The sequence below is a fragment of the Tursiops truncatus genome, chromosome 2 (genome assembly GCF_011762595.2).
Source record: "Tursiops truncatus isolate mTurTru1 chromosome 2, mTurTru1.mat.Y, whole genome shotgun sequence".
NCBI classification, from domain to species: domain Eukaryota; kingdom Metazoa; phylum Chordata; class Mammalia; order Artiodactyla; family Delphinidae; genus Tursiops; species Tursiops truncatus.
The window spans coordinates 91,825,241-91,839,688 of record NC_047035.1 but is presented as its reverse complement, the minus strand read 5'-3'; the positions used below and the strand labels follow the sequence as shown (position 1 = coordinate 91,839,688).

At 32.9% G+C, this 14,448-nt stretch overlaps 2 protein-coding genes across 6 annotated transcripts in view; one reads left to right on the top strand and one right to left on the bottom strand.

Moving 5' to 3' along the window:
- The window catches only part of FAM227B (family with sequence similarity 227 member B), a 254,377-nt gene that overhangs the window by 84,495 nt on the left and 155,434 nt on the right, over positions 1-14,448 (top strand). The window lies entirely within an intron of this gene.
- The window catches only part of FGF7 (fibroblast growth factor 7), a 62,855-nt gene continuing 48,812 nt past the window's right edge, over positions 406-14,448 (bottom strand). For both annotated transcript variants that reach the window (XM_004327059.4, XM_073800969.1), the window contains exons 3-4: positions 2,555-2,658; positions 406-1,532 (exon numbers count right to left, since the gene is read on the bottom strand). In XM_004327059.4, the coding sequence (XP_004327107.1) occupies positions 1,338-1,532; positions 2,555-2,658 (299 nt within the window). In that variant the 3' untranslated portion in view covers positions 406-1,337. The remainder of the gene's footprint in view (positions 1,533-2,554; positions 2,659-14,448) is intronic.

Sequence of the window (14,448 nt, the reverse complement as noted above, 5' to 3'; positions counted from 1 at the left end):
ATGCATATTTTTTAAATGTTGTACTATTCTACTCGTGAACTCAAATATAGTTTAACTTTAAAATCCTGTAAGTTCTTTTATCTACAGTGATTTTACTTATAAGATCCAATTTAGTTGACAAGAGTATGTGGCAAAACATATTTCACATTTTTGTATTGTTCCTTGTGAGACATCTATTGTAAGAATTGCTGCAAGCTGTCATTTTTGTCTGCTGTCCAGGATTTGCTGGCCTGAGTGCTGTGTACTAGACTTGGTGTTGCTCATGAGGGGGAGGGGGAACTTGCAATTGAGCCAGACGGTTTTGTTATTGCTTTAGAATTAAAAGCATATGAAACACATACAGCTTATTAAGGTTTTTTTTTTATAAATAACATAAACTTAAATAACAAAACAGTAAAGTTCAAATACAACTTAAAATAGAGTTTAATGCGGTAACCACAGGATAAAAGCATGATTATTTGTGAGAAGAACATTATTAAAAGCCATATTCCCGAATATGAATTATACAAAAGATAGATTATGTTACTTGAAAAAAACATAAAAGATTTTTGAATTTTACTTTTAGGGATTATAAAATGTTATTTTGTGGTGAGTGAGATGAAGTACAGTATTATCATCATTATTGCTATTTTATATACAAGATTTTTGAAAACATCCTTTAAGCAATACCCTTTCAATTGGGAGCAGCACTAGGAATTTTGTTCTTGTTAACAGGTACAAGCATGTTCTAATCTTATACTCTTGTAAAACTACCTCTTTGATTCATTTCCATAATAGAATTTTTGAGAATATTCCTTCTTTTCTGATTAGAATTTAAGTGGTTCATAATTTTTCACTAGAAAGCATTCAGATACTGCTCATCTTCCATAGTTAGTGTTGGCTTGATTATCTGACAAATCATTCCAGCAGCTTTTAGGTCTGACACATCTTATATAACATCATCTGCATTATTATTATTATAGCAGCCATTTTATAAGCAGATAGGAATATTTAAATAATCATTATCAGATAATCAAATCTAACAGTCTTAAGGGTAAATTAATTTAAGAAAAAAACATTACTATTACTGACATCATGATTGTACAACCAGTTTTACAATTTTTTACAACTTTTAGTTACTAAATCTGATTTTTGTGTATATTTTTTCAAATCTTTCTTTAATGCAGTCTCTTAAAATAAACATAAATGCGCAAGTCCAGCTTGATCAGTTTTTCAGTAGTTTTCCAGCCTTTCTTGGTTACTTAAAAAAAAAAAAAAAAAGAAAAGAAAAAAGGAAGAAAACAGTCCACTTAAAGAAATCTCCCTGCTGGAACTGGTTTCTTATATGCCATATATGATTAGGTTATTGCCATAGGAAGAAAGTGGGCTGTTTTTTGTTCTTTCTTCGTTTTTTTCCCTCTTACAGGAACCCCCTTTTGATTTAAGGCAACAAACATTTCTCCTCCACTGTGTGTCCATTTAGCTGATGCATATGTGTTGTAGTGGTTTTCCAGAATTAATTCTTTGAAGTTACAATCTTCATTGCATTCTTTCTGCAAAGAACAACAAACAAACAACATTATCCAAATTATTTTTGGAGGGACTCAATTAGACAAAGAATAAGCAGTAATATTTAGTAGGATTAAAACATACATGACTTTTTTTGAGCAGGCATAATGCAGTTTGTTATATATACTTAGCATATTTGAAAAAAGATTAAATTTTTTAAAAGATAAAATGATACACAGTTATGCAACATAGTTTCAAACATGTAGCTTTTTGGCAGTCAGTTGCTACTATTCTTAAGTATTAAGAGCTATTTCCCCCTAATTAGCAGCTCTCATATTACTATGCCCAAGTCACTCTTTCCCTAACACTGACATTTTGATACAATTAGCAGAGCCTCTGCCTCCCTCAGCTGAAGGACATATTTCACAACTTTTCTTCATTTACTATTACATTGCCTGTGATAGTGATGGAAAATAAAAAGTTAATTTGTTCATCCAACTATTCATTCATTCACTTAAACCTGTATTTTTACGTAGTCTTGCCAGGAATACAAAGGAAAGTCAATTATACTTTGTTATAGTGGGATGAACAGTTGCATATTTCATGTTATAATAAAGTGGGAACAATGGGAATGCTTACAGTTCAAGGCCCATGATTGTGAGATTGATGTTGATAAACAAACGTCTGGATTTTTTTTCCCCAAGAATTTTCATGTCAGCAAAGTGCAAATTGGGTGAACTTTAACAAAAAGAGCTTTAATACTGACAGATGGATATTTTAGATTTTAAGAATCTAAAATACAAATGGAATTTTAGAGCTGGAAGGATCCTTAGAGGTCAGTTAATCCGACTTGTTTTACAGATGAAGAAACCAGAGTCCAGAGAACTTAAGCAAATTGTCCAAGATCACACAGAAAATTTAATTATTAAGTATAAAATGTTTTAATGAAATCATTGAATTATGTAGTTTGAAAGGAGTTAATTTCATTTTTACTTTTCAGAAAGGGAAGATATTTTTGACAAAAATAAATTTGAGAAATTAAGTCTAAGCTTTCAATTATCAATACCTTTGCATAGAGTTTTCCTTCCTTGTTCATTGCAAGATAATATTCACTTTCCACTCCTTTGATTGCTACAATTCCAACGGCCACTGTCCTGATTTCCATGATGTCTGCAAGGAATCACAGAAAGATATGTCAGTTATTCACCCAGCTTTGCAGATTATCCAAGAATGACCATTTGTCCTTATTTCTGTTTCACTTGGAAGTTAAGATTATTAACATGATTATTTACTCAGCCTGAGACCCCCATCCACCCATAACATGTACACACAAACACCAGATTAGTCCTTATTAAATGTGGGAAGTGCAAAACTATTGATTTTTTATTTTGTAGAAAAAGATATTTGGATTCAAAAAGAAGAGTTACATACTTGAATTTCGCTTTTTCTTCTCTAGAATTACATTTCTAATTTACTGTAATAGTAATAATAACATCAATAATACCTAAAGTTTATTCAATTCATACCACATGCAAAGTATTGTTTTAGCACTCATGTATTAATACATGTACTTATCACCAAGACTATAAGGCAAGTACTCATATTTTCCCCAGTTTACAGATCAAGAAGCTCAGGTACAAAGAAGTAATTTGCCCAAATTCTCAGCTGGTAAGTGGCAGAAGTGGAATTTGAACCCAAAAGGTCTGGCTCTTAATCATTATATAATGCTATGAAAGTATATAATTAGCTAACATCTTTAATTTTCTACTTAAGCTTTATATTAATAATTATTGCCGACAGAATATTTCTTGAATATACTGAAAATGAATAAAATTCCGACTAAAGCAATTGTAAATGATGATAAACAGAACCAACTACTTTAAAAAATTAAATATTTTATTTTGATTTATTTTTTAAAATTTTTATTAGAGTATGGTTGATTTACAATGTTGTATTAGTTTCAGGTGTACAACAAAGTGAATCAGTTATACATATACATATATCCACTCTTTTTTAGATTCTTTTCCCATATAGACCATTACAGAGTATTGAGTAGAGTTCTCTGTTCTATACGGTAGGTCCTTATTAGTTATCTATTTTATATATAGTAGTGTGTATATGTCAATCCAGTCTACCAATTTATCCCTCCCCTCCCTTACCCCCTGGTAACTATAAGTTTGTTTTCTACATCTGTAATTCTGTTGCTCTTTTGTACATAAGTTCATTTGTACCCTCCCAAAATAGTAAATATTTTAAACTGATAGTGAACTTTTTGATAATGAAAACAGCATCTAAAACCAAATTATGAGTCCTGATCACAGAATATTTTATAACTTTATACCATTTAATTAATTTTTTAACCATTATTGAAATTGCCACAAGAAAACCTACTGTTTCATTATATATCATTTCCTAAAGTGCTGTATTTTAATACTCTATAACTACAGTAAAAAAAAACCTCTCAATCAATTTTTTAAAATGGCATAGAAATTAAAAGTTTAGTGAACCGTTTTATGTAACTACTGGTAATTATACTTTAAACTTGAGACTTTCTCTTTCTTGCGCTTAACATAATGCAAAGAAAATTCCAAGTGAAAATTATCTGCATAAATCAAGTTTCCAGAAGCTGTGTTCTAAAATAGTCACTTAAGTGGAGGAAATTCTAATTTTTTATTCCATGCCTTCACTTCATCCTCTTATTTATTCTTCTGGCTTCATTTTTCCTATCTGGAGAATAAAATTTTTACCCATTTCATCAGGATTAATGTAGCCTAATTAATATGTGTTATCTGTTTCCAATATATGCTGCATATAGAAGTCATTTTCCCACTATACTATGGTTAGCACTAGTCAGAGCTCATCCAATTGAGAGTTCTACAGCTGCTCATCTAGAAATTGAGGTCTATGAAGAAAATGCAAAGGAATGGATATTTATCTTTTAAAGTATTTATGAAGCATTGTCAGAATGCATAGAACTGTATGGTAATTTTAGGATACAAATTAAGAAAAACAGCACTGGTTTCTGAACTCCAGAAGTTAAAATCTAGTATAAACAGCAAAACACATATGTAAACACACATGTAGATACACCTTAATTAAAAGAAAAGAAAACTTCTGGAGACACAGCCCTGAAGGAGAGGCTAAGGGAAATGTTAACAGTTGCTTACAAGCATGTGAAGGATGTGATGCTGATGCATTCATGCAAAATTCAACAAATCTTCAGTGAGAGCCAATTCTGTGCTAGGCTCAATTCAGTGACAAACCCTGCCCTTTTGGAGCACTTTATCTGGCAGCTAACTCTTCTTGTTCAGCAAAGGAAGATCAAAGGGAAATAATTTATTACGCAGCAGAATCCAAATAGGTTAAGTTTATATCAATAAACTCAGTGAAGAATACTAAAGAAATTCACTGATTCAACCAATTTGCAAAACCTTCAAAATTGAGTAAATATATCTATTTAAAAACATACGGAATAGTTGATTTCTAAAGATCTTACCACTGTAAAATGTGAAGTCAGTTTTTTCCTTCTAGTCCCTTTCTCCTGCTCTTTCCCTCCTTATTCAATATTTTCTCTTAGAAAGGAGAGTACTGATGCATAGGCTTAAAGTATCTTTCATGCTCAGTTTTAATTAGGGAGTGAAATCTGTCATGTTTGCTGGCTTTTTCGTTTATAGACCAACTGTCTACAAAATATAACTATAGAATGATAGAGGTATTGTTGATTATGCTATGTGGACACTTTCCCTTCAGGTTCAGTCATGACAATATATTCATATTGTCCCATCTCTAAACCCTTTTCCTCTATCCCCTGCCTGCCCATTGCCCACCATATTTTTGTTACACTCTGACTCTCAATAGGTGATAAACATTGTTAATCTTATCCCTCCGCACATTGGGGTTAAGGACATCAAAAAATCTTTAGATTTTAAACAACCCAATTAAAAAATGGGCAAAATGTCTGAACAGATACCAAAGTAGATATACAGTTGGCAAATAAGCATATGAACAGATGTTCAATCTTTAAAGATTCTACTTTTAACCAGGATGAGGACAGACTTGAAAATGGCAAGGTTCCTGACACAGTAATATTGTATATTGTTTGACGTATTTAAAAAATCATTTTACTAGGAAATCAACAGACCTAGAAATATATTTCTTGGAAGAGCATTAAGTAGTACTGGCAGAATTAACACGCTATCAATCCTGACTTTCTGGTCTGTTTTGCCCCGTGTGCTGTGCCCTTTTTTATTCAAGAAAACCCAAGAATGAAGAAACTAAAGTTATCATTCTTTCACTTAAGTACAGAGTAGGAAGTAGTGTTCCTACAGATTTTAAAGTGTTTTAACTTTCCTGTTTTCAAAAAAAGTTTTTATTAAGAATTTATTTTTTAGAGAAGTTTTAGGTTCACAGCAAAATTGAGGGGAAGGTACAGAGATTTCCCAACTACCCCCTGCTCCCACACATGCATAGCCTCCCCAGTTATCACATCCCCCACCAGAGTGGTACAGTTGTTATAATTAATGAACCTACATTGACCATCATTATCAACCACAGCCCATAGTTTACTTTATGGTTTACTCTTGGTGTTTGGACATGTATCATCATTTTTATATCATACAGAGTATTTTTACTGCCCTAAGAGTCCTCTGTTCTCAACCTGTTCATTTCTCTCCCTTACCCGCAACTCTTGGAGACCACTGATCTTTTCACTGTCTCCGTGGTTTTGCTTTTTCCAGAATGTTATATAGTTGGAATCATAGAGTATGTAGCCTTTTCAGGTTGGCTTCTTTCACTTAGTAATATGCATTTAAGGTTCCTCCATGTCTTTTCATGAGTTAGCAGAAAAAAAATTCTTAGTGTTTGATCATGTAAAAATCCACCAATCCCAGCTCCTTCAATATTTCTTTTCCCTGAACGTTTTAAGATTTATATTTAAAAGTTTTGAGGGGCCATATATTAATATAGATGTTCTAGCATGATAACTAAGAGTTATTTTAAAGTTGAAAATAAGTGGAAACAGTGGCTTAATGGTTATTAGGTCACTCAGAACATTTAATTTTGTCCTCGACCAAATATACTTTCTTGGGCACATTAAAACTAAGAATTGGTACCAAAAAAGAAAAACATTTTAATGTCAAATGACTTTTATGATTTTCTGTCAAGCTGGGATTGTTAGATGGAAAATCTTCACCATTATATATTTATATTACATTCAAGGCTATAGATTCCATTCATTTTTATATCATAAAAGTACATCCAAATGCATACATACATGTACGCAAAAAATACATCTCATATTTCCAAAATAAAGAACTCTTAAAACTCAACAATAAACAAATAAGCAACCCAGTTAAAAAGTGGGCAAAAGGTCTGAACAGATGTCTCATCAAAGAAAATACACCGATGGCAAATAAGCATATGAAAATATGCTCAACATTATATGTCATTAGGGACTTACAGAATAAAACAACGAGATACCACTACACGACTATTGGAATGATTGAAATTTTTTAAGATACCACTTGCAGACAAGGATGCAGAGCAACTGGAACTGACATTCATTGCTAGTGGGGATGTAAAGTGGTACAGCCACTTTGGAAAACAGTTTGGTTTCTTACTGAATGCTAAATATACTCTCATCATACAATCCATCAATCCTGCCATAAGTGTTTATCCAATTGAGCTTAAAATTTAAGTCCACACCAAAACCTGAACATGAATATTTATAACAGAGTTTTATTCTAAACCATCAAAACTGGAAGCAACCAAAATGCCCTTTAGCATATGAATGGATAAGCTACGGTACATATGTACTTTGGAATATTTTTCAGCGATAAAAGGAAGTAAGCTATCAAGACACAAAAAGATACGGAGGAACCTTCAATGCATATTGCTAAGTGAAAGAGGTCAGTCCGAGAGACTTCATATTGTATGATTCCAGTTGTATGACACTCTGGAAAAGGCTAAACTATAGAGACAGTAAAATGATTAGTTGTTGCCAGGGGCTTAGGAAGAGGGGAGTAGGATGAAAATGTGAAGCATGGGATTGTTAAGGCAGTGAACCTGTTTTATATGATACTGTAATAGTGGATACATGATATTATACATTTGTCAAAACACATAGAACTATACAAGGCAGAGTGAACTTTAGTGTAGACTATGGAGTTTAGTTAACAATATGTAATTACTGATTCATTAATTGTAACAGATATACCACATTAATGCAAAAATGTTAATAGTAGAGGGACTGTGTGGGGAAGTGGTAGTGGTATGTAGGAACTCTACTATGTACTCATTTTTTCCTGTAAATCTAAAACTGTTCTAAAGAAAAGTCTATTAATTTAAAAAGTGCAGTCTATATTTTAATTAATAACATTATATGATTGAGTGTATAAGAAACTATAGAGTTGACACTTGAACATAGCAGGAATTGGGGCACCGACCCTGGCAGAGTAGAAAATCCATGTATCAGAGTCAGCCCTCTGTATCTGTAGGTTCCGCATCCTCAGGTTCAAGCAACCACAGATCGTGTACTACCTTAGTACATATTTATTGAAAAAAAAAATCATTTATAAGTAGACTAACACAGTTCAAACCCATTTTGTTCAAGAGTCAACTGTAGTGGAACTTTTTATGATTTATTCTTAACCCAAATATGTAGTAATTCTGGGGTTTGTTATTAATTACTACTATTAATGTCTTTGGTGATGGATTAAGATCGCTTACCAAGTTAATGACTTCTCTTTGTGAAATATGGACAGTTATGAGGAGTAAGTTTACAATGCAAACACACTTTGGGAAGTGTAGGAAATACAAATATTCTACATACAGACCACTACTACACTCGTGTGTGATATCTCTCAGGTGTATTGGGATAGAAAAATAACTGAGGTCCAGGAATATTTTAGAAACCTGATCTGGTGACTTTAATTGTGATGTCATCAAAATATCTGGATATTAATAAAATACATATCAAAATTCAGTTAGTATTTCCTCCTACAGAAAACAAAAATGAATGATACCAAGCAGTATATACCAAATGCTACAAAGAACAGGATGGAAAATCAATTCAACCGTTATTCACAAGAAAGAGGTGTTACATATCCTAGGTGGTCAAGGGAGGATTTGAGGAACAGATAGAACTTGAATTACATCTTGAAGGGTAGATAAGGTTTACATAGGTAGAATGGAAACGTCATGCAAATTGAGAAATAAAAGTATATGTAAGATAGTAGAGTCAACGATTCATAAGTCATTTTCAGAAGATTGAAATTAGAGCTATCTGTCTGGAGTAGGAAACGTATCAAGAGACAGAAAAAGGTGGAAAAGGAGTTAGGATGAGATTGTTGAGGGCTTTGATTGCCAATTTAATGAATTTTAACTTTTATTTGTAGACAATGAGGAGTCATTGAAGGTTTGAAATTTGAAAAATGTCAGGATATAAATTGTGTTTTAGAAAAATTAATTGGATGTGCAGAGTAGTTAGAGAAAATTACTAGACTTGTATAAGCCTGATTTTCTTCCTCTGCTAATAGTATGAGTTGACCCATAATGGGCTATTGTTGTGACTTTTAAGTAAGTTAATAAATAAATATTTTCAAAATGTCTCAGTTTAACTTCAAATACAGGAAGTATCAGTAGTTATAACCCATATGAACAAAAGCTCTTCGGTGTCCTCAATAATTTTTATGAGTGTAAGTTGCCTCAAGTCTAAAAAGTTTGAAAACACCTTTTCTAAATTAATTTTATTTCCCCTGGACTGTTTAGTTGCAGTTTGTACTTTGTATATGGTACCCTTATTATTGTAGGTTAAATAGTTTTGGCCACTTTATATAACTTTCTACATACATAGGTTTATAAATAAAATCTCCATGGCACATGCATACAGAAATGCTCAATATATTCCAAAATGTCTGGAGAATTTCTTAATGATATTTTAAAACATCAAGTTGCAAATTATAATTAAATTATGTAAGTAAATAGTAAAGCATGTAAACCATTTGTTTGATCAACTTGGTTACTAGTTTAATGTTAGTATGGTTTTAATTAAAGAGTAAGGCTAAGAAATGTATTTACACTGCTCTGATTTTTGTACACTGTTACAATTACAAGAACAGGAAGAATTTTTCTAAATATGTGTGGTGTATTTAAATCCTGTATCTTAGTGTTATATTTTTTACATATTATGCATGTGATTGCTCCAATTATTATTAAACCTGTGTGTGTGCATGCACACACAATATTGTAAATTCAAAAGAATTGACTTCAAAGAACAGTAGACTCTTGATTTTGTATACTTGTGTCTCTCTTGGACATCTTCAGTCCCTCCCTTCATTGCCTTTTGATTACAAAAATCCACTTTCCAAATTTTTCTCTCAATAAGGCTGTTTTAAGATATTCATAGACCCTAAGTACTACTATTTCCCAAGACCACCCTATACCAATCTGACATTAAAATACATCCATATTTCTCATTAGATACAATATTTTATAACTATTTTAAAGTTTTATATAAATTTTCTTTTGAAATTACTTGGCCTAAAGTAACTCATTTTATTTATCATTTGCTATCAACTTTCTGCAAATAGTGTACATTCTAGGGAGTTCTTGCAAAGTGAAAAAAAATTATCAAATTGTTTTCAAATGTTATGAAAAATATTGATAAATTTAATAAATAATGAAGTTGGCTTGATATATTTTATAAGTTAAATATTTGCTAATCTCTTTTTATTTTCTTGTCAGATTTTACTGTCAATATCTAAATTTCAAAGGTTTAAATATATTTGTAAGCTTGATGTTTTCACAGGCTCTAGGCTCTGTGCCTAAGGGCCAAATGAATAAAATGTCCCTGCCCTTAACTCTGAAATCTTTTCAAAAGACTATCCCGCTTCCTTTTCACTAGCACCAAATTTCTTGAACTATAGACGAAATCTGCTCACTTCTCCTCAATTTAACACTTGCATTCTAACTTTTAATCTGTTTAATGGCTTTATCTCTTCAAGGCCATCAATGACCTCCTCAGCGCCAAGTTCAAGAGTTTTTCAATAGTCATAAATTTCTTCTCTGCATCTTTTGGCACTCTCAACATCCCTAGTTCTATTCCTAATTCTCACTGTTTCTCTAATCTTGCACTACATTGATCTATTAATTTTTTTAAAATGGTTAATTTTTGTGTAGCCATATCTATGTATCTTTTTTGATAATTTATTGTATTTTTTTATGCTTAAAAGTATTTTTTACATTTCACTATCTGAAATACATTTTATTCTAGCTTTTGTAATGTAAGTTTTAAATATATCTCTTAAATTCATCTGGAATTAATTTTGGGATATGATGTGAGATGAAACTCTAAACTGATATTTCATGCCAAGACTGAATCAGGAAGAAATAGAAAATATGAACAGACCAATCACAAGCACTGAAATTGAAACTGATTAAAAATCTTCCAACAAATAATTTTTTCAATATTAGTTATTAAATACGTCATTACATTTTTTACTGATGCAATGCCTCTCTTTTACCTTACATTGGCTATCTTGTTTTGTCCCATTGATGTATCTATCTGTCTGCTATATACCCACACTAATTTATTGTAGGTTACCAATTCTGAAGTGACTCATTACATTTATAGGTAGCTCTGATCCTAGGTGTTACTAAATACTCTCAGATATATCCTCTAAAGCTATGCAGAATAAATCAAAACCTTTTCCACATAACACCCCTTCAAAGACATGAAGACATTGGTCATGCCCCTCCATCAGGCAAAGCATCCAGCTGTAGTTTCTTCAGCCATACCCGATACTGCATGGATTCCAGACTCTTCACCAGTTATATTACTTACTTAAAACCAGCTTCTCAGCAAGAACTAGATCTATATAGATAGCCCAAGACAGAATACTCTTCATTATTTCCCTTAATATAGACCATAAACTACAGTAATACAATCTCACCATCTTCCTTAAGCGTATTTTTAATCATTTCATTATTTTGGAGTACTGATATAATAAAAAGTGTGCATATCAAAAAAACCTTATTTCAGATTAGTATATTTTGAAGGTTATTTTATAAAGTTTAAGTATAATCATAATTCATATTTTATATATAAAGACAAATATCAGATATCCCTTTTAACATGATTTATTTCTTTATTTTTAAAGCATGCTTTGAGGACAAAAAATTTCAAAATGATCTTATGTGGTATGTGCAGAATTGAAATGTATTAAATTAAATGTAAATTAAAATATGAATGTCATAGTATTAAAGGTGACAAAATACACTTTGCTACTCTGATATGATTAATAGACTATTTCTATGCTTTTAAAAAACTAGGTCATTTATTTTTACAATTTCATCTAGTTTTTAAATGGTGAGGTAGGAGAAATAGTGTAATTCTGCTATTTGTAAGTAGTGCTTCACAAATAGAGTACTGCAGATATAGAGAGTCATTATACCCCCCAAAAAGTGAAGCCAACTCCAGTATGATTATCACAGTATTTTCTGCAACATATGAAATTATAGCAAATATTCATTGAGTGTTTACTATTGCCAGACCCCATTCTAGGCACTGGGATTTTACCAATCTGGAGAAGAGTATCTAAAAGTGAATTGTGGAGTTATCTTTATGCTTCTTATTAGCTTATATTTAACTCAGTATCCTTTATGCTTCCTATTGTTAACTGACAGCCTGTTAAGGTTATAAATTTAACACCAAATGACAATGAGTGAACATATTTATATAATAGTGAAAACCATCATGATTTGATTATGTAGTGAAAGGATTAGTTAACTAAGTCATGAGCAAATTTGTCTCATCTCTCTAATTGCCAGGCATCTGTATTTGATACGTCTGTGTAGGCACTCAAACCATTCTTTTCTAAAGAATGATTTTTTACAAAAATATATAGAAGTTGTGAGAACATTATGCCTTTAGTTAACTTAATTTGCCAAGCACCTTGGAAACCCCTGGGTGATATACATAAAATCACTGGAGAAATGATTAGTTGAATTTTTTAATTCAGCCTAAGATTATGTTAACTATTTTAGAAGCAGTGACACATTGATGGCTTATATTGAGGTTGTAAAGTACACAAGACTTTATTCATGTAAGTAAATCACATCGCCATTTTGTCATCATGCGATTTTTTTTTTAACTAAAGTTCAGGTCTTTATATTTCTGTCTAATATTCAATATCCCTGTCTGTCAGAATGTTTAAAGTTTTAATTCAGCCACCTTAAATCCTATTTGTAAATTGATACGGAATAATTATAAGTAAATGATACATGAGTATATTAGAAAATTATGGTACCCGACATATTAGCTATTCCTTTCATTTATTTGTCATCAGCAAATTTGAGAGATGTCTTCATCTCTAATGTGCAATGTTATGTAGCTCTTTTCCATCTTCTATTAATCATTGCCCTTTGCACTTTTTTACACCCATTAGAAGTTATAAGTTTTGATCCTAGCTCTTTTCTCTTGAGGCATACTGGGCTTCCTAGTCTCTCCTTGTCATATCTGCAGTCCTTAAATCTTCATGCTATGACAGCATGGTGTCATTCATTCAATCATATGCAGGCATTTTTCTCCCCCACTTTCTGAGCAAAGACTATTTATTATTCCCCTATTTCCATTCTCCTCTTTTTCCACAGCTGTAGAATTTTTAGCTGGCTGCACATAATGAACATGACATTTCCCAGGCTGCCTTGCAGTTCAGTTTGGCCATGTGACCAAGTTCTAGCTGATGCGATGTAAGTGGAGTGAAATATCCCATGGCAATTCCAGAAATCTTCCATAAGAGATAGCCAGCAGGAACCCCTTATACCCACTTTTTCTTCCTTTGTTCCATTCTCCTGCTGGAATATGGATTCTACCCTAGATTATGAGAACAAAGTGATTGTGGAACTGTGAGCTGACTGGAGCCTGTTAACTCTCAGATGATTTTATGGAGCAGAGTTGTCACTTCTCTAGATGTTCATTGGCTGGAGAAATAAATGATTTTGTTTAAGCCAAACCAAATCTTTAACTAATACACATCAATTTCATTTTCCCATCAGGCACATTCTTCACAAAATGCACATAAAAATACAGGAGCCCATTTTTTCAGTTATTATAAGCCACCAGCCAGAAAGGCAAATTCTGTATTCAAAGGGAAGTCCTATTAAGTATTGTTAATAGTCAGGTACTTACTTTCATAGTTTTTTTTTTTTCCACTTCTAAAGTCAGGAATTTAAACTAGACGAAGAAATGAAAACAGGACCTGTGCTCTCATGTCCTTCATTTTCCTATTCAGAACTTCAGTATCACTAGAGATTCCAAGTTTCTTCTGGTGCTGTCATTCATTCCTACATGTGTCAGCATTCAGTTAGCTTGGTGAATCTTCACCAGTCCTCCTTTACATTGATACACCCATCAGGAATACCCTACCCCCACGCCACAGTGAGTTATGTCAAGCACGTGTTCATCTGCTTCTTAGGTAACAAATGACCTAATTTCAGCTAGCTTTTCTTCTTTTTTTCATAAATGTATTTATTTTTGACTGTGTTGGGTCTTTGTTGCTGTGCGTGGGCTCTCTCTAGTTGCAGTGAGCAGTGGCTTTTCTTGTTGCGGAGCATGCGCTCTAGGCACACGGGCTTCAGTAGTTGTGGCTTGCGGGTTCTAGAGCGCAGGCTCAGTAGCTGTGGCACACAGGCTTAGTTGCCCTGTGGCATGTGGGATCTTCCCAGACCACGGATCGAACCTGTGTCCCCTGCATTGGCAGGCGGATCCTTAACCACTGTGCCACCAGGGAAGCTTTTCTGACTTTCTTTTTCTTTTTTTTTTTTTTGCGGTACATGGGCCTCTCACCATTGTGGCCTCTCCTGTTGTGGAGCACAGGCTCTGGACGCGCAGGCTCAGCGGCCATGGCTCACGGGCCCAGCCGCTCCGCGGCATGTGGGATCTTCCCGGACTGGGGCACAAAC